At 32.5% G+C, this 22,343-nt stretch overlaps 1 protein-coding gene across 3 annotated transcripts in view; it reads right to left on the minus strand.

The window, feature by feature from the left end:
* Positions 1–6,055: 6,055 nt before the first annotated feature.
* Positions 6,056–22,343, minus strand: part of LOC101898218 (tumor necrosis factor alpha-induced protein 8-like protein) — a 161,494-nt gene continuing 145,206 nt past the window's right edge. For 2 of the 3 annotated variants that reach the window (XM_059127024.1, XM_059127033.1), the window contains 2 exons: positions 7,703–7,840; positions 6,056–7,639 (listed from right to left, as the gene is read on the minus strand). In XM_059127024.1, the coding sequence (XP_058983007.1) occupies positions 7,364–7,639; positions 7,703–7,840 (414 nt within the window). In that variant the 3' untranslated portion in view covers positions 6,056–7,363. The remainder of the gene's footprint in view (positions 7,640–7,702; positions 7,841–22,343) is intronic. The other variant, XR_009343075.1, reaches the window with a different exon arrangement.

Here is a 22,343-nt window from a genome sequence, read left to right on the forward strand (position 1 = left end):
TTTATGCTACCCTGGGGTAGGGAACCATCATACAGATAATTGCACATAGGAATTTATTTAAGTAAACTCCCCACATTGGAGTATCTCCAAGTCCACTTTCACATCTAATTGGTGGTCGGAAAAGAAAATTTTGTTTTCTATTGAATTTGTAACCCCCAAGAGAATATTGGTTGGGCCACGTTTTGGTATAACCCTTATATAAATGTATCCCTGATCTCAGCTGTGACCGTGGTCTTGGCCACGTTTTTCAACTGATTTGGCCATTATTTGCTGTTTTTAGGATACTTTGTGAGTAGAGAACCATCTTACAGAAAAATGTCAACATACGTAAATATTTTGGTACAGTCCCCAGGCCCGCCGATCTATAGTGATGTTTACCGATTGACGGACAACAACGCGGGTATTGTTTAATCGTCATTGAATTTTACTATGAACAAGAACATAGACTTTTTGGAACTGCGCAATTTGAGGTGCTATGGTAATGGTTGTAAAAGCGTAATTAACTTTGACTATTCAGAAATTATTTTGCCCTCCTTCCATAGTTATTTATTTCTATTTAGTCGAATCAATATTTATATTAAAATTTGTTAAATTTGTGTTAGTTGCTACGCTTATAACTTAAGAACCGCTGGACTGATTTTAACGATTCACACAAATTCGGAATTGTCTCCTCTCCGAAAAGGATAATATCCAAGAAAATCGCATAAAAATGTGATGTATTAAAATTTTCATTTTGACTTTTCAAATGTAAAATAGTAATGTTTTATTTTGCATGATTTTTTTCTAATTTTGACTTACTTTTTTCAAATGTACATTCAAGATACCTATAATCGCTTTGGCAGGTCATGATATGGATCATAACCCCTGATAACGGAACTACCCGATTTCAAGTATATTCTACATTTTAACCATATTTTTCGTACTAATTTTAGCTCATGTTGATAATTTAAGAAGAAACCATCTTTGCAAAAAATTATCACGTTTTGGTATCACCATCATATGATTTAAGGTATTTTCGGGGTCTTGGGCACTTTTTTCATTTTTGGCCCTTATTGGACATCTTTGTTTCTAAGGGAGAAGAAACCCTCTTCTTATAAAGTTTTATTTCTCGGAAAATTGCGCATCTTAGTCTTGGGTAAAAAACGCTGGGGTAGAAAATCATCTTAAAGATAATTATCCTCATAGGAATTTACATTACAGTTTATTTCACCCGTGAGAAAAGGGGAATCAATCAATGCACATATTCATTTAATGATAAATAATGCTCTTAACATAAAGATTCAATATTCAAGAGATTGAAGATCGATCAACATTAAACGACTCTCGTTGGGGGAAGAAGTTCAGAGGGGTTCCAATTTAAACTAAGCAAGGCAAAAATTAAAAACTGAATTTGTACTGATTCAATTTTATCAGAATAATATTTATAAAATGGACCCCATAAAATACAACCATATTCTAATACTGGACGAACTAGACTAACAAACAATCTTTTGGTTACGTAAGGATCATTAAACTCTTTGGACCAACGCTTGATGAATTCTAATAAAGATTTAGCTTTATTCACACAAGAATCAATGTGTAATTGAAACCGTAGCTAAGGGTCTAAGATTACGCCCAAATCAACAATAGACTCAACATTATCCAATTTGTAAGAGCCAATATGGTAGTAAGATAATAATGGTTGGTTTCGAAAGAGCGACAATTTTTTGCATTTTTTTGGGTTAAGAGACATCATTAGCATTACACCAATTTACGAGGGTGTGTAAATCGTATTGTAATGAAATTGCATCGGTAAGTGAGTTTATGTGAAGAACCAGTTTTATAGTATCAGCGTACATCAGAATTTAAAAAAAAAAAAACGAATAACGAAGAAAAAATAGTAGTGGACCCAAGTGACTTCCCTGCGGTACACCAAAAGAAACATAAATATTTTTCGAAGATGTATCATTAAAAATACCATTTTGGGTCCGGCAATCTAAAACTAATTTAAGGTGCAAAACTTGTGCACTACCGTATCAAACGCTTTGCTAAAATCGGTATAAATTACATCATTCTGCTGTTTACTAACAAAACCGTTATGTACATGACAAACAAATTCTAAGAGATTAGAAGAGGAATGACAAAGCTCGACCCTCAGTAACATGGAAAATAACCTTTTATTAAGGAATAATTGAAATTTTTAGTGAGCGGCACGTAAAGTTCGCTAACACAAGATTTTAGTGTATACGTTGGAACGCTATCAGGACCATGGGAGAACGAAGAACGTAATGTTCTTAACCCAGAAAAAATTTCATCTTCTGTTAAGATAATACTAGGAAAATAGTTTAATTTATCGATATTGTAGTTATAAATACCGTTAAAAGTGTTCGACGTATAAGATGATTGAAAAAAGACGGCAAATAAATTAGCAATATCTAAGTTATCACTAGATTCAATACTACCAAGTTTCATACGACTTGGAAATTTTTGCGCTTTCCTTTTAGAATTTACAAATTTGAAAAAGTCTATGGGATTATGCAAGTTCTGTCTCATCTTTATTAAATGTTGAGAATAACATTTGGAATTTTCAGAGTTGTATTTATACCTTGCAGAAAAATACTTTGAAAAATCCAATGCCGTATTCGATTTCTTGAATTTTTTATATAATCTTCTTTTTAAATTGCGTAAACGTCTCAGTGCAGGCGTAAACCAAGCGGGAGCGGGTCTATAATTTGCTTAACAGTAGGTACCGAATAAGATAAAGCAGATTTAAGTTAATCATAGAATGTTGAGACACTGGAGTCAATACCGTCACTTATACGCCGTATAGTGTTCAATAGAAGAGTACGAAGATAGATAAAGTTTGTTTTTTACAAAGTTACGCCTTTTAATTAAAGCATTAGTAGATATTATATTAGGAGAAGAGGCTCTCAATTCGAGATTTATCATCACGTGGGATGATAGCTGTCCTCAGGAAGTACAAAGGGAGAGCATCTGGAAATCGAAATGTTCAACGAAGAAGAGAAGACTAAATCCAATAATCTGTCTTTAATATTTAAAATGTCATTCACTTCGTACAAGCAGGATTCAAATATAATATCCCAAAAGGCATCAAAACCAATTGGGTATGACGAGGGAACATAATCTACAATATTACACCCATACATATTAACGAAGAATTATCCGTAAGAAAAGAAGACACTTTAGCAATTAGATTGGCATGGTTTATATAAATTTTAAGTCCACAGTTAGGAGCAATAAAGAACAAGTTAAGAATACAGTGTTACCTGTGATATTTAGTTAAGCACAGACAAATTCACTAATGGAATCAGCTGAGACATCAATCATTTCAGAAGGAAGCGAGTTATGAACTGCTATCAAAACGCCACCTCCTTTTTTCATTGCTCGATCCTTTCTGTAAACTTGATAATTGTCAGAGAAAACCTCAGTGTCAAGAACATCAGATTTTAACCATGTTTCCGTAAAAGCAATTATTTCAAAATTCACAAAAGAAGCTTTTAAGGAATAAGTTTCTCAGTTTAGTATTTCACCCTCTAACATTTTGGTGGAGGATCCCGCAAACATCAATTAGTTTTTTGACGCTGGAAAGATATTCACAGGTCTAATGGAATTAGAGCGTTCTCGGAATATAAATTCTTTTACCAAGGCATCTTCGGGCCAAAATGAACTACTAACAATAATGTTAAACAATGTGGGAGGAACAGTTATTTTGAATGACGAAATATCACGCTGCTGAGAGGAACGAAATTTAAAGATGTTTAAATCTTGATCAGTTACACCATTTAGATTAGATTTTATATAGCTGCGATTGTTGTCAGTAGAAGTATCAGGTTGAAGTCTAGATACAAATGCTGTTTTACGCCGTTCTATAACGATAAGCGTGTTAGAAGTAGAGGGATCAATGCCATTTACAACCGCGGAAAAGTTTGTAGGAGTTATAGTTGGAGCATGCACTACAACTGCAGGTGGGTTAGATTTTACACCTTCTGAGGAATTATTAGGTCTATGTCTTTGCGGCTGTCTTTAGATGGATTATTGGTATTAGGAGGGGGAATTGGCGAAATTGGAGAATTTAAACTTATTAAGTTATCGAGACCTAAGGTATTTTGGCCAAGATTGTTAGATTCAACTAAAGTCTTTTTTCTCTTAGGAGAGTCATCAGAAAATTCAAACTTACTTACTTGGAAAATAAATGTTCCTTTTCGTAGAACTCGTAATTTTGAACCGTTGAAATTGTCCATTGCAAGAAGAAATTATGAACTTAACAGCTCAATGAGATCACTTTGTGTAATTTATAACAGCTTAGATAATTGTATTTGCTTAAATAGTCCCTTGAACACAATAAAAAAATGTATGCTACACATGTAATTTATGTCGTGAAATGTCTATGTTAATGTTATGTTACCTAATATTTTTGTTTTTCTTAACTCTATAAGTTCATTTTTACGGCATATTATCTACAAATCCATCCGCAGAACCAGTGGAACTTCGCCTTTGAGAAGCAGTTTGTTATATTTAAGGTTTGTTGGGCAGCGTTGTTAGAATGGTGCTTTGTAAATTTATATATATATATATATATATATATATATATATATATATATATATATATATATATATATATATATATATATATATATATATATATATATATATATATATATATATATATATATATATATTAAAATTTTTTTTCACAGATCCCTATATTCATTTTATCCAAGTCCACATAATCCGCTGGAACTCTTCTGTATTTCGCATATACTACAGCATATTGGAAAATATTTCATAAGCACGTCTTCGTGTACTCCCCATATTATATAACGGTAGCTCCCGATAACTGTTGTTGGATTTTTTTGTTTTCATTTTCGAGCTCCTTCCAAATCGTGGTCTTATTTTAATTTTTTAAAATCTTTTAAGTTTGCCCCCGTTGTCTGTTTTGTGCCCATTGCCGTCTTTTATTACATATACATATATACATATATATATATATATATATATATATATATATATATATATATATATATATATATATACATATATATATATATATATATATATATATATATATATATATATATATATATATATATATATATATATATATTTATTTATTTATTTATATATTGATGTATATACTTAGCAGAGCTACTATTAACACACTATATACGTTTATATTGCGAATTTGAAAAAAAAAAACATTGTTCACTTGCAATAGGTTAAGTTAGATTTGTGCAAGTAGCTATAAGAAATAAACATTGAGAACTAAAATTAGAATCTAAACTACATCCGAGCGTAAAGTTTGTTATTTTCTTTTCGAATAAACATTGGTCCTTCGATAATAATCAGCGGCCGTAGGAAAATAAAAAAGGTCACAAAGGCAAATTTAAAAGATTTAGAAAAAAAAAATAATACCACAAGGGACACAAACAGGACATGCGGGCAAACTTAAAAAAATTAAAATAAGACCACCATTTGGAAGGAGCTTGAAAATGAAAAAAAAAAATCGAAAACTACCACTTAATTAACAACCGTTATCGAGAGGTACCGTTATATGATATGGGGAGCATACGAAGACGTGCTTATGAAATTTTTTGTAATATGCTGTAGTATATACGAAATACGGAACAGTTCCAGTGAATTATGTCACAGGCTGTAGCACCCATCACGAACTTTAAATACGAAATTGTAAATAATATCGGGAGGTACCGTTATATGGGAGCTATATGAAGACTTGGACCGGCATACAATACTTTCGGTTTAATAACTTTCGGTTTGAAGTCGGACCGAACTTGGACAATTTGGTTCGCTAAGCTTTTACATCCAAGTTCCACACATTTATAGCCACACTTTATAAAAAATCAAACATAATATTATTATAAGTTGTTTACTACGGATTTTTGAGTTTATATGTAATTATGTGACTTTATTTTTTTTTTTTTTGTACTTTTTCATAAACTTTTATAATTTAAGGCATTGCTGTCAATTGACATTATTATAGTCTTCAAATTAGTAATGTGTCCATATATATTTTTAAATAAAAAAAAAACACAGCAAATCTTTTGTCTTTTATCTTTTAATAGTACATTTAATTTGAACAAAAATACTTATAATTGTATAGACAAGGACAATACACAGTAGTTTCATTGCTTCCAAATTAATTTTTCACATGTAGATCTTGTATTTTATCAAGTGAAAAAATATAAATAGTAAAAATACGTACGTTGTTTACTTTGATGTACATGGTATATAATTATCCTATATTTAAACTAGATTTATCAATATCAATACTTTTAATTTTTGTAGTAATGAAGCTTTATATGAGCGGAGCAATTATTTCTCAATTTTATTGTTTCTGTCTATTGACATAGCTGGTTCATATATATTTTTGAATATTTTTCACACTCCTCAGCGATGTAAACCACCAATGCAACTCCGTAATGAATGATAAATTAATCAATAATTGTCGCTCATTTTACAATATTATATTTTCTATATAAGGAAATTTTTGGTTGAATTTCAATAAACAAAAAATACATATAATATACATGGTGTTATAATATTATGGACGTTTCCTTAAGTTTAGAGAGTATATATATATATATATATATATATATATATATATATATATATATATATATATATATATATATATATATAACATTGCTGATTGTTAAAACGTCACTCAAAGTCATCAAAACCAAAAAGTAAAGATGTGTTGCGATTCATTTCACATCACGCGACTTTGACTGTTCTGGGGGTGTCATCGAAAACCATATGCAATATATATAAACATTGGAAATGTCTGTGATTTCAAAATATCAGTTTTTATTTAGCTTATACAAAATGTGTCTACCTTTATAAGACCGGACTCCTTTTTTTGGTTCCGATGACTATGACTGTGCTAGGAAGATTTTTCACATCAACAGCCTTTGTTTAAAAAAACACTTCCGCTGCATATGCAGCAGCATATATTAGGTCTTTTCGGAACTTTTCTGGCGGCAAATTTAAACAATATATTACCATTATTTATACTGTATACTTCATTTAAGTACATCCCTGGTCCCTAGAGAGATAACAGCAGGACAAGATAGAAATTCTTAAAATAATAAATGGAGATATTTTTTTGTTAATTTGATGTAATTATTAAACTTAGTGTTAAAAAGCCTATACCGGATTAACCTGAAGACGGAATGATCTGTTGAATACAATGTTAGGACAGTACATGCAAATAACGCAGCGTGAGAGTTCGATGATGTTCGATTTACAAAATTAGTCCCGAAAGTTGGATATGTTCTGTACATACTTATTATAGGTAAAAAGTAAAATTGTGATGTTTCTTTGGTAAAGCACATGATGCAAATTTTTAAATGTCGCCTGTTTCCATGGCAGTGTTAATATCGGCAACAATTTTGCCCATCACTTCGCGATATGGTGAGTCTGGTTTAAATGCAGTATCTAGTAAATGTGCATCAACGAAAAAGTCGAATACTTCATCAATTCGAAGCAATGACTTCTCAGTTAAGTGTCTATTCACTACTAGCTTTAGTGATTCCCGTGATTCAGTTATGGACTTTTGCAAATATGGCAGGTCAAAACTATAATCCACCTCATAGAACGAAATTATGGACAATTGAGTATTCTGAAAAAAATAAAAGGGAAGATAAATTATATGTAAATAAATAAAGTAGAATCTTGAAAATACCTGGAATTTCTTTTTGAATGTTTGTATTTGACTTAGCTCATCGTCACTAAATTGATTGTTTCGATGCAGAACTCCGATTTTTATAACAATCTTTATTATGTTTTTAATAATTTTCTCGGCTTTCGTTTTGTTGTTAGTCTGTAATATAAATAGATAGTGTAAACAGAAATCAAATTATTAATCAATATGATTTTTTAAAATAATAAATAAATAATAAAACTAAATAAATTAAAAATAAAGTTTTGTTCAAAACCGGTTTGCAACCCTGGTTTAAAAAACAATGCCAACTAAATTGAAAATATTTTCAATTGTGGAGAAATCTTTTCTAATCCAGCCTCTTTTAGACAGGGGGTAACTATGTAACTCGATTCGAAAGTAAATGCGAATTTTCCCTACCAACTAACTCGAATTCGCCAACCCATTTCCTACTTTCGGATTGATATTTAGCTAACGGATACGAATAAAAAACCGGAAAAAAGTTGTTAAAATTAATAGAACTGCATAAAACCCTGAAAAATTAATGAAAAACTTTCGAGGGTATTTAACCATTAGTTAATAAGTATTCTATAAGTAACAACGTGGGTTGAACCGTTATATGGGTGCCATACCAAAAAGAAAAACCCACATAGGTTTGTTATGTTTATGTGTTAAATACCACATGTGTAACAATTATGTGGAAAATGTGGCTTATATCATCGAAATGCCGAATATCGGTCGTTATCGTTGCATAGAAACCGTGGACCAATATGGACAATGTTCGAATACCGAATAAATCCGATAGAAAATGTGGCCTAAATCGTAAAAATTGAGGAATATAAGTCGGTACCGTTATATGGGCGCTATATATAAACGGGGACGTATACAGACATTCTGCTACAATAGATAGAACCCCTTGCAAACTCTTAATACCAATTTTTGGAACAATTCCGTTGAAAAGTATCATATATAGGGATCAATCGATATATGAGGGCTAAGCAAAAACGTGGACCGATACCGACACAATACAAATTATTGTGCCAAATTTCTTTCCATAATAGAGGATCAATACAAAGCAAAGCCAATTTCAGACAATACTCAATTCTATGACGGCACATCCACAGTTTGCTAAAGGCAGCAAACGAATCCATTTTTTTGAGACGCGTGAAACGTGCTTGTATTCTTCTTTATATTTTCGATAGTTTACGAAGTAAATGCTGCCAATTCTGAATAATACACACGAAAGTACTGCCAAAATAAATCCATTTAGTTACATCACTATTTACTCGATCCGAAACTGTTACATAGTAAGAGTTTAAATTCGGATCGAATACAACTTTCGACTTGTTCGAAATTTCGAATCGAATTACATAGTGACCCCCCAGATCTGATCGATCTGAAGAAATGAAAAAGGGATATTAATATCCAAATTACAGAAAGCCATCCCATGCAACTATAGATTCAATACAGAAACACTTTAAGTGACATACTTCTAAATGCCGAACCGAACCGCTTTTTCTATAAATGGGCCGAACCGCAAACAAAACCATTATGTAAAAAAATTGAATCGATTTCCATTTAAAAAAATGTTTCTGTTCGGTTAAAAAATTAGAAATTTGTGTCGAAACGTAAAAATGCATTATTATATTTTATACGTTCCTTTAAATCTACAGTTCAAATCATAGAATCTATGTATCTAGAAATCAAATGTCGTTCAATGATAATTGAAAGTCCTTATATTTGCCAAAATAATGAAGATATCGGTTTGAATATTAGAAGATACTGATGACTCTCCCTCCAACTGATAGATTTGGATCGGAGGAAGTATTATTATTGTTATATTGTTTCCCAAATACTAATAGTACTGTCGATATTTCTTTTTCGTTTTCTTTTTGTATGGAGTATACATATCTTTGACGCTTTGCACCAATTTGCACGTTCTTAAAATAAATCCATTTTTAGCCCAAATTTAAAAAATATCTGCATGTAATATGTTTAACATTTGCTTGGATATCAACTATAAACCACAAACATGAAAAGGCTAGGTAATAACATTACAAAAAGCATATTTTAAATATAAAGAATTGTTGGTTCAAGACAAAGTCTTCAAGTTAGTAGATTCATTTGATACGTCCATACCAATGCATACTTCGGCGACTTACCGGACGGATGTGTTCTGTGTTGCGGCATATAAACCAAAAAATTTCACTATCTGCGGCCTGTTTTGATTGGTGAACTTTTGTTGTATTGGAGTGCTAATACCTCCTGGACGTTCCTCCGCCGAAGAATTAGAAAAGGCTTCGGTGAGTCCCCATTAAATTCAATTTTTATTTTGCACCAAAATTAATAAAAAAGCAAAATAAAACACATTTTGTTGAAAGACATAAACAATTGTTCTGGCTGAATACAAAATAATCAACAAAATCAGCTGGTTGTCCCTCTCAAGAATAGTGGTTGAGCTGTATTTTCCTAACATCTACAAATACAGAGTTGCTTCGGAAAGTAATAAACTAGATTGTACTGGGTTGGCAATGCGTATTCAAATTGGTGTGTGTCTTGGATACACATTAATATTGCAACCTCGACATGAGTCACCCTGTGTCTGATCGAGTGAATCCGGAGATGTAACGCCACGCAACAGCATTGGTTTTCTCCGATTAAACAAGCTTCAAAAATTGAAAAAAAAAAAAAAAAACGAAAAAGGAACTAGTTGCCAAAAATGAGAAATATGAGCAATTATGCTTAAAACTACAAAAAGACGTAGAATATTTGAAAAAAAAAAAAAAAAACAAATAAACAAACAAAATGAATCGTTTGGAACTGATGAAGATGAATTTCAAATGGAAATAGGTCGGTTTGACAAACCGACTGAAAACTCACAAGATTAAAATAATTGTCAACAAGAAACGAATCGGTTTGACAAACCACCTAAAACCCCGCAGGATGATAATAATCCGAATAATCAATGGCAATTAATAAGCCGCAAAAAACGCAAAATAGAGAGCCCAGAAAAACCAATAAATAAGAAAAGACCAGAAACTGCTTCTAGGTACTGGTTGAGTAAAACTCCACAAACATCGAATCAGTTTGCATTACTCGACAATGAAATTCCAATCCAAGAATCATCGAATCCTATCGAAAAGGAAAAGAACATAAAACCACCTCCCATCTTCATAGAAAAAGTGTCAAATATTCAACCATTAATTACTCTACTCTCACAAACTGTTCCAAACCAGTATGAAATCAAAGTGCTTAGAAACGAACAAGTCAAAATACTTCCAAAATGTCATGAGTCTTACAAAAAAAATAATTATAGAATTAGACAAGAAGAATACTGAATTCTATACCTATAAACCAGAACTGAAAGAGGCTTCAAAGTCATTCCAAGAAACTTGCATCCATCTGTTAGCACTGAATCTATTAAAGAGGAACTTTCAAAACTGGGCCATGAAGTAACTAATATTTGGAATATAAAAAGCCGTTTCACGAAAAAAACCACTTCATCTTTTCGAGTTAGAACTCATAAATAAACCCAACAATAAACAAATATACTCCATAACTAGGTTAATGGAGCATATAATAAAATTTGAACCGCCACGCCAAAAAAAAAAGCTATTCCACAATGCACCAATTATCAACAACATGGTCATACGAAATCATATTGTCGTAAGAAACCTGTCTGTGTCAAATGTGCAGGGAACCACGAGACCAAATTGTGCCAACGGAAAAACTGGGCAGACGACGTAAAGTGCGCCCTTTGTGGAGGCAATCGTCCAGCAAATTATAAGGGATGTACAGTATATAAACAAATATACACCCAGCATTACCCCTCTCTTAGAAAGGATAGAGGAAACTATAAAAAAGACAACCAACCTTCATCCAAATCATTGGAACGGAGTGCAAATATTTCTTATTCGAACATAACAAGAAATTCAGTTCAATCCCAACAAAAGGAATCAAATCCTGAAATGCAAATACCTTCTCACCCCACAGCAAAACCAACAGAAATTAAAGAAATGCTTAACAGCCTCACACTATTGATGCAACAAATGACAAACCTTGTTGCAAATATTACTCAAAAACTCTCTGATGTTTAAAATGAGTTTCCTCAAAATAGTATTCTGGAATGCAAATGGATTGTCGCAGCATTCCCTAGAAGTTAGAAATTTCCTGTTATCAAACCACGTTGATGTTCTTCTTATATCAGAGACGCATTTTACTCAAAAAAACCATTTTTCCATTCCAAAATATAACTTTTACCACGTAATGCACCCAAGTGGGAAAGCACGTGGTGGGTCTGGAATCCTAATGAATGAATCCATTAATCATCTCCAAGGCAGCTCATATTGCACGGATGAAATTCAAGCTACAAATATTATTGTGCAAAGTTTACATGGACCATTAACAATATCTTCACTCTACAGCCCACCAAGGCATAACATGAAAAAAGACCAATATATTAGTTACTTCAAAACTCTGGGAAATAAATTCATAGCGTGCGGAGACTACAACGCCAAACACATACAATGGGGTTCTCGCCTCACAACACCAAAGGGCAGGCAGTTGTACTACCAAAGTAAGACTCCTGATCTCATTGATTTCTGTGTTTCTAAAGGGATCCCAGTCTCGTCTGAAACATGTTTCATTAGCCACGATCTGTCTTCTGATCACTCTCCAGTTTTTCTGAACTTACACTCACATCATATCAAATATGACCAACGTTTTACATTACATAACAAGAAAACTAAGTGGTGTTATTTTCGATTCCAAGTTTCCCAAACGATTAATTTAAAACTGTCTCTGAAAACTGAAGCTGAAATAACAGAGAGTGTTGAACACTTAGTGCAATCAATTCAACACGCTTCGTGGAATGCAACATCAAAATTAAGTTATGAAAAACCTCCTGTCTCGAACGTAGTGAAAAGGAAAATATCTGAGAAAAGAAAGGCTAGAAAGCGCTGGCAACAAACAAAAGATAAAAGAAAACTAAACAAGGCAACATCCGAACTTCAAAAGCTTTTAAAATACATAATTGAAAAAAAATGTTGAGCGACAGATTCAAAACTTGGGTGCAACAAAATTAACTGAATATTCACTATGGAAAGTAACCAAAAATTTAAAAAAGCAACCTAAAACTAATCATCCTATTCGAAAGGCAAACAATAGTTGGACTAAAAGCAATGTAGAGAAAGCTACAACATTTGAACATGATGTATTTACCCCTAATACCAATGAAAATACTCTACCCCATATCAAAACTTTTTAGAACAAGTCCACCAACTTGACTTACCGATAAAAAAAATTCTCAAAGGCTGAAGTTCGCAAGCGATTAAGTCCTTAAATCTGGCCAAAGCACCTGGGTACGACCTAATTACCCCGAGGGTCTTAAAAGAACTCCCACAAGAAGGTATAAGCCTCATCACGTACATTTTTAATGCTTGTTTGACTCGTAGTTTCGTTCCCCCTCAATGGAAAGTTGCTCAAATCTCTATGATTCAAAAGCCTGGAAAACCGTCCGATCAAGTCAAATCCTATCGACCTATTAGTCTGTTACCAGTATTATCCAAAGTCCTCGAATCATTATTTCTTACAAGTTTAATGCCTATTATTGAAAGCAAAAACTTAATTCCACCTCACCAATTTGAGTTCAGAAAAAATCATGGAACGATTGAACAGATTCATCGTCTAGTAGAAGCAATCAACAATGCATTTGAGACAAAAAAATATTGCACTTTTGCATTTCTAGACATTTCCCAAGCCTTTGATAAAGTGTGGCATGAAGGATTGTTATACAAACTGAGAAAACTTGTCCCAATAAACTATTACTTGTTTATCAAGTCCTATTTACAAAATAGATTGTTTTACGTTTATGAGTCAAATGAAATAAGTGATTTGAAGTGTATAAGAGCTGGTGTCCCACAAGGTAGCATTATGGGTCCAATATTATATCTTCTCTTCACGTCCGATCTTCCTCAATCCGAAAATACTATAATTGGTACATTTGCTGACGATACTGCAGTGTTAGCAATAGACAAAAATGCTTCAATTGCTAATAATAAACTTCAAACCTACTTGGATACACTTTGCAAATGGCTTATGTCTTGGCGCATAAAAGCAAATAAAACCAAATCTACCCATGTTACTTTCACTCTTAAACACGGAAATTGTCCTCCAGTCCATATGAACCAAATCGAGCTTCCACAGGAAAAAGAGGTAAAATATCTTGGAATCCACTTAGATAAAAAACTCAACTGGAACACACACATCAAAACAAAAAGAAGGGCTCTGGATATTCAAGCACACAAAATGAATTTCCTTATCGGACAAAATTCCAAAATGTCCCTCGAAAATAAACTTTTTGTTTACAAATGTATCATAAAGCCAATATGGACATATGGCATTCAGTTATGGGGAACCGCCTCCAATACAACAATAAAAAAACTGATGCAGTTCCAATCAAAAACATTACGGAAAATTGCTGGTGCACCTCAATATATAACAAATGTTCGACTTCATAAAGAATTAAACATAAGAACAGCGAAAGAAGAAATATCATACCAGATCCAAAACTACAAATTGAGATTAGAAACACATCCAAATTCCTTGGCTGCAAACTTGATGAAAAATCCAGAAACATTTATAAGGCTAAGAAGAAGAGCGCCTCAAGACATAATATAAAAAAAATTCTAAATTTTAATAAATTGTCACTTATCATTTTTCAAATATAATTTAGTTAGGGGCCAACCACTGGGAAAGCCCTATTGAAAGACTGTAAATATCCATTACATCTAAGCATAATGTAAATATCAAATATATGATAGAAAGTATTAATAAATTGAATAAAAAAAATTTAACACGTCCTTACCTACTAGTAACAAATAAATGCTTATATTGTGAATTTGTTAGAAATATATCATAACAATGATCGTTATTGTGTGTGCCATACGGATTGAAATCGGATGATATTAACATATGGATGCTATATCTTAATCCTAATTGATTTACACTAAATTTAACGGAGGTATTATTATGCAGAATGCGACCTATCGTGCAAAATATCATAACTTTAGAGTGTATTTTATGACTTTGAATAGGCCTAAATAAAAAATCGGATAAAACATATATATGAGAACTACAGGTATACTGGAATCGATTCGATTTCCTTAAAAATATTGCTAATTGTGTCCATATATGGCTAGAATAACACCAAGTCCTTAGGTCAGTTTTGCTTTTTGTCGATGGCCATAAATCTCATGTGATTATGGAACTCAGTGAATTTTATGAGAATAATAAAATCATTTTGTACGCACACTACCGTCCAATACAATCTATATAATATATATGATATTGCGGACGTCAGTGTTTTAAGACGTTAATACCGAGTAAAAAAATACATTGAGGATATGGCAAATAAATCGGAAAATATTAACAAACTCCTTTCAAAATTCACGTTTTGTCTTATGTTGCATTCCGTGCTGCTAGTAATGAACGTTGAAGACACCATCAAGAATGGATTCCGGATATGTGGACTTTATCCGTTAAACCCTAAAAAACTCGATAATATATGAAGTGTGTATGAAACTATTTGGAAAGAATAACTAATAAGCGATGCAAATAAAGGTTTAAATTCAACGGATTTTGACAAGGCAATACAAGCAATGAACTTGGTAAATTCAAGGCTAATTTAAGGAATTAAAGTGAAGAGATTGCGTAACTAAAAAAGCTGTAAAGACAGGCAAATTTTGAAATATTAACCAATTTTACCGTGCAGTCCGTTACATATATATAGTCAATGAAGAAAGAATTTTGGAAAAAGGAACCCCGCAACGATCTTCATCCCCATTAGATAAAAATAATGCCCTAATGTCGACTTTTTGTTCGTTTAAACCAACGGACGATTCACCTAATTCATCAAGCAATCAACCAATCCCCAATTCATATAATCTTGTTTCTCAAAGTAGGTTCTCCCAAGTTTTACGAAATGAAGAATGATATGTTTTAAAATCTATATGCCACAGAAGGTAAAACCCATTACAAATTGTAATGGGTTAGTGTTTGTAGTTGGAACTGGATTCCAGATCCTGTGGCGGAACATTGTATGTATACGTTTGCTTATAACAGCCATAATACGGTACCTCCCGATATTCGGTAAAAAAAGGAATTCTTTATAAAAGTACAAAATAATTTTATTTTATAACATAGTACAAGACGCCGCAGGTCGGGCTTGAACAAGCAACACTGCTTGTTATTTTTTTAATTCAGCGCTATATTTCTTTTTCGTTCTTTATTATTATTATTTATTAATAAAAAAAAACTTAAAAAGTACAAATATGATCTTTTTTAAGGCAACTCGAAACAACGATCGGAATCGATTAGAATTTTCCTGGTTAAAATTATGTAACTTTTGAACGAACGAGATTTTTTCGTTATTTTTGTTTTACAGAATTAAAAAACATATATATATATATATATATATATATATATATATATATATATATATATATATATATATATATATATATATATATATATATATATATATATATATATATATATATATATATATATATATATATATATATATATAAATAGAAGTTAAAAACTATTAAACGGTTTGAAAGTAATCAGATACTCATTTCGAGTTTTATGAGCTTCATGGTTATTCAAGTGGAGGCCGGTGTTGCCCATCTCCGAACTCGATCTAAAAAAAATATTATGATGTACCAAGTATGTGCTTTTTACGCACGTGTTTTTTTAATTTTGTAAGTTGCAAAATTTGCAAATTTTCAAAATTATTGTTTTTTATTTTTATTATAGTGAATGTATTGGAGTTTGAGGTTTTCTTATATTTAGGAGCATAAAAACCCAAAGGACTAACCTGCATTTGATCGTTTTTGATGCAACGAAAAACTTATTGTGTTTACCTGTAAAACAAAAATAACGAAAAAATCTGCATTCGTTCAAAAGTTACATAATTTTAACCAGGAAAATTATAATCGATTCCGATCGTTGTTTCGAGTTGCCTTAAAAAAGATCATATTTGTATTTTTTAAGTTTTTTTTATTAATAAATAATAATAATAAAGAACGAAAAAGAAATATAGCGCTGAATTAAAAAAATAACAAGCAGTGTTGCTTGTTCGAGCCCGACCTGCGGCGTCTTGTACTATGTTATAAAATAAAATTATTTTGTACTTTTATAAAGAATTCCTTTTTTTACCGAATATCGGGAGGTACCGTATTATGGCTGTTATAAGCCAACGTATACATACAATGTTCCGCCACAGGATCTGGAATAAAGTTCCAACTACAAACACTAACCCATTACAATTTGTAATGGGTTTTACCTTCTGTGGCATATAGATTTTAAAACATATCATTCTTAATTTCGTAAAACTTGGGAGAACCTACTTTGAGAAACAAGATTATATGAATTGGGGATTGGTTGATTGCTTGATGAATTAGGTGAATCGTCCGTTGGTTTAAACGAACAAAAAGTCGACATTAGGGCATTATTTTTATCTAATGGAGATGAAGATCGTTGCGGGGTTCCTTTTTCCAAAATTCTTTCTTCATTGACTATATATATGTAACGGACTGCACGGTAAAATTGGTTAATATTTCAAAATTTGCCTGTCTTTACAGCTTTTTTAGTTACGCAATCTCTTCACTTTAATTCCTTAAATTAGCCTTGAATTTACCAAGTTCATTGCTTGTATTGCCTTGTCAAAATCCGTTGAATTTAAACCTTTATTTGCATCGCTTATTAGTTATTCTTTCCAAATAGTTTCATACACACTTCATATATTATCGAGTTTTTTAGGGTTTAACGGATAAAGTCCACATATCCGGAATCCATTCTTGATGGTGTCTTCAACGTTCATTACTAGCAGCACGGAATGCAACATAAGACAAAACGTGAATTTTGAAAGGAGTTTGTTAATATTTTCCGATTTATTTGCCATATCCTCAATGTATTTTTTTACTCGGTATTAACGTCTTAAAACACTGACGTCCGCAATATCATATATATTATATGGATTGTATTGGACGGTAGTGTGCGTACAAAATGATTTTATTATTCTCATAGAATTCACTGAGTTCCATAATCACATGAGATTTATGGCCATCGACAAAAAGCAAAACTGACATAAGGACTTGGTGTTATTCTAGCCATATATGGACACAATTAGCAATATTTTTAAGGAAATCGAATCGATTCCAGTATACCTGTAGTTCTCATATATATGTTTTATCCGATTTTTTATTTAGGCCTATTCAAAGTCATAAAATACACTCTAAAGTTATGATATTTTGCACGATAGGTCGCATTCTGCATAATAATACCTCCGTTAAATTTAGTGTAAATCAATTAGGATTAAGATATAGCATCCATATGTTAATATCATCCGATTTCAATCCGTATGGCACACACAATAACGATCATTGTTATGATATATTTCTAACAAATTCACAATATAAGCATTTATTTGTTACTAGTAGGTAAGGACGTGTTAAATTTTTTTTTATTCAATTTATTAATACTTTCTATCATATATTTGATATTTACATTATGCTTAGATGTAATGGATATTTACAGTCTTTCAATAGGGCTTTCCCAGTGGTTGGCCCCTAACTAAATTATATTTGAAAAATGATAAGTGACAATTTATTAAAATTTAGAATTTTTTTTATATTATGTCTTGAGGCGCTCTTCTTCTTAGCCTTATAAATGTTTCTGGATTTTTCATCAAGTTTGCAGCCAAGGAATTTGGATGTGTTTCTATTCTCAATTTGTAGTTTTGGATCTGGTATGATATTTCTTCTTTCACTGTTCTTATGTTTAATTCTTTATGAAGTCGAACATTTGTTATATATTGAGGTGCACCAGCAATTTTCCGTAATGTTTTTGATTGGAACTGCATCAGTTTTTTTATTGTTGTATTGGAGGCGGTTCCCCATAACTGAATGCCATATGTCCATATTGGCTTTATGATACATTTGTAAACAAAAAGTTTATTTTCGAGGGACATTTTGGAATTTTGTCCGATAAGGAAATTCATTTTGTGTGCTTGAATATCCAGAGCCCTTCTTTTTGTTTTGATGTGTGTGTTCCCGTTGATTTTTTTATCTAAGTGGATTCCAAGATATTTTACCTCTTTTTCCTGTGGAAGCTCGATTTGGTTCATATGGACTGGAGGACAATTTCCGTGTTTAAGAGTGAAAGTAACATGGGTAGATTTGGTTTTATTTGCTTTTATGCGCCAAGACATAAGCCATTTGCAAAGTGTACCAAGTAGGTTTGAAGTTTATTATTAGCAATTGAAGCATTTTTGTCTATTGCTAACACTGCAGTATCGTCAGCAAATGTACCAATTATAGTATTTTCGGATTGAGGAAGATCGGACGTGAAGAGAAGATATAATATTGGACCCATAATGCTACCTTGTGGGACACCAGCTCTTATACACTTCAAATCACTTATTTCATTTGACTCATAAACGTAAAACAATCTATTTTGTAAATAGGACTTGATAAACAAGTAATAGTTTATTGGGACAAGTTTTCTCAGTTTGTATAACAATCCTTCATGCCACACTTTATCAAAGGCTTGGGAAATGTCTAGAAATGCAAAAGTGCAATATTTTTTTGTCTCAAATGCATTGTTGATTGCTTCTACTAGACGATGAATCTGTTCAATCGTTCCATGATTTTTTCTGAACTCAAATTGGTGAGGTGGAATTAAGTTTTTGCTTTCAATAATAGGCATTAAACTTGTAAGAAATAATGATTCGAGGACTTTGGATAATACTGGTAACAGACTAATAGGTCGATAGGATTTGACTTGATCGGACGGTTTTCCAGGCTTTTGAATCATAGAGATTTGAGCAACTTTCCATTGAGGGGGAACGAAACTACGAGTCAAACAAGCATTAAAAATGTACGTGATGAGGCTTATACCTTCTTGTGGGAGTTCTTTTAAGACCCTCGGGGTAATTAGGTCGTACCCAGGTGCTTTGGCCAGATTTAAGGACTTAATCGCTTGCGAACTTCAGCCTTTGAGAATTTTTTTTATCGGTAAGTCAAGTTGGTGGACTTGTTCTAAAAAGTTTTGATATGGGGTAGAGTATTTTCATTGGTATTAGGGGTAAATACATCATGTTCAAATGTTGTAGCTTTCTCTACATTGCTTTTAGTCCAACTATTGTTTGCCTTTCGAATAGGATGATTAGTTTTAGGTTGCTTTTTTAAATTTTTGGTTACTTTCCATAGTGAATATTCAGTTAATTTTGTTGCACCCAAGTTTTGAATCTGTCGCTCAACATTTTTTTTCAATTATGTATTTTAAAAGCTTTTGAAGTTCGGATGTTGCCTTGTTTAGTTTTCTTTTATCTTTTGTTTGTTGCCAGCGCTTTCCAGCCTTTCTTTTCTCAGATATTTTCCTTTTCACTACGTTCGAGACAGGAGGTTTTTCATAACTTAATTTTGATGTTGCATTCCACGAAGCGTGTTGAATTGATTGCACTAAGTGTTCAACACTCTCTGTTATTTCAGCTTCAGTTTTCAGAGACAGTTTTAAATTAATCGTTTGGGAAACTTGGAATCGAAAATAACACTACTTAGTTTTCTTGTTATGTAATGTAAAACGTTGGTCATATTTGATATGATGTGAGTGTAAGTTCAGAAAAACTGGAGAGTGATCAGAAGACAGATCGTGGCTAATGAAACATGTTTCAGACGAGACTGGGATCCCTTTAGAAACACAGAAATCAATGAGATCAGGAGTCTTACTTTGGTAGTACAACTGCCTGCCCTTTGGTGTTGTGAGGCGAGAACCCCATTGTATGTGTTTGGCGTTGTAGTCTCCGCACGCTATGAATTTATTTCCCAGAGTTTTGAAGTAACTAATATATTGGTCTTTTTTCATGTTATGCCTTGGTGGGCTGTAGAGTGAAGATATTGTTAATGGTCCATGTAAACTTTGCACAATAATATTTGTAGCTTGAATTTCATCCGTGCAATATGAGCTGCCTTGGAGATGATTAATGGATTCATTCATTAGGATTCCAGACCCACCACGTGCTTTCCCACTTGGGTGCATTACGTGGTAAAAGTTATATTTTGGAATGGAAAAATGGTTTTTTTGAGTAAAATGCGTCTCTGATATAAGAAGAACATCAACGTGGTTTGATAACAGGAAATTTCTAACTTCTAGGGAATGCTGCGACAATCCATTTGCATTCCAGAATACTATTTTGAGGAAACTCATTTTAAACATCAGAGAGTTTTTGAGTAATATTTGCAACAAGGTTTGTCATTTGTTGCATCAATAGTGTGAGGCTGTTAAGCATTTCTTTAATTTCTGTTGGTTTTGCTGTGGGGTGAGAAGGTATTTGCATTTCAGGATTTGATTCCTTTTGTTGGGATTGAACTGAATTTCTTGTTATGTTCGAATAAGAAATATTTGCACTCCGTTCCAATGATTTGGATGAAGGTTGGTTGTCTTTTTTATAGTTTCCTCTATCCTTTCTAAGAGAGGGGTAATGCTGGGTGTATATTTGTTTATATACTGTACATCCCTTATAATTTGCTGGACGATTGCCTCCACAAAGGGCGCACTTTACGTCGTCTGCCCAGTTTTTCCGTTGGCACAATTTGGTCTCGTGGTTCCCTGCACATTTGACACAGACAGGTTTCTTACGACAATATGATTTCGTATGACCATGTTGTTGATAATTGGTGCATTGTGGAATAGCTTTTTTTTTGGCGTGGCGGTTCAAATTTTATTATATGCTCCATTAACCTAGTTATGGAGTATATTTGTTTATTGTTGGGTTTATTTATGAGTTCTAACTCGAAAAGATGAAGTGGTTTTTTTCGTGAAACGGCTTTTTATATTCCAAATATTAATTACTTCATGGCCCAGTTTTGAAAGTTCCTCTTTAATAGATTCAGTGCTAACAGATGGATGCAAGTTTCTTGGAATGACTTTGAAGCCTCTTTCAGTTCTGGTTTATAGGTATAGAATTCAGTATTCTTCTTGTCTAATTCTATAATTATTTTTTTTGTAAGACTCATGACATTTTGGAAGTATTTTGACTTGTTCGTTTCTAAGCACTTTGATTTCATACTGGTTTGGAACAGTTTGTGAGAGTAGAGTAATTAATGGTTGAATATTTGACACTTTTTCTATGAAGATGGGAGGTGGTTTTATGTTCTTTTCCTTTTCGATAGGATTCGATGATTCTTGGATTGGAATTTCATTGTCGAGTAATGCAAACTGATTCGATGTTTGTGGAGTTTTACTCAACCAGTACCTAGAAGCAGTTTCTGGTCTTTTCTTATTTATTGGTTTTTCTGGGCTCTCTATTTTGCGTTTTTTGCGGCTTATTAATTGCCATTGATTATTCGGATTATTATCATCCTGCGGGGTTTTAGGTGGTTTGTCAAACCGATTCGTTTCTTGTTGACAATTATTTTAATCTTGTGAGTTTTCAGTCGGTTTGTCAAACCGACCTATTTCCATTTGAAATTTATCTTCATCAGTTCCAAACGATTCATTTTGTTTGTTTATTTGTTTTTTTTTTTTTTTCAAATATTCTACGTCTTTTTGTAGTTTTAAGCATAATTGCTCATATTTCTCATTTTTGGCAACTAGTTCCTTT

The sequence above is a fragment of the Musca domestica genome, unplaced genomic scaffold (assembly GCF_030504385.1).
Source record: "Musca domestica strain aabys unplaced genomic scaffold, Musca_domestica.polishedcontigs.V.1.1 10, whole genome shotgun sequence".
NCBI classification, from domain to species: domain Eukaryota; kingdom Metazoa; phylum Arthropoda; class Insecta; order Diptera; family Muscidae; genus Musca; species Musca domestica.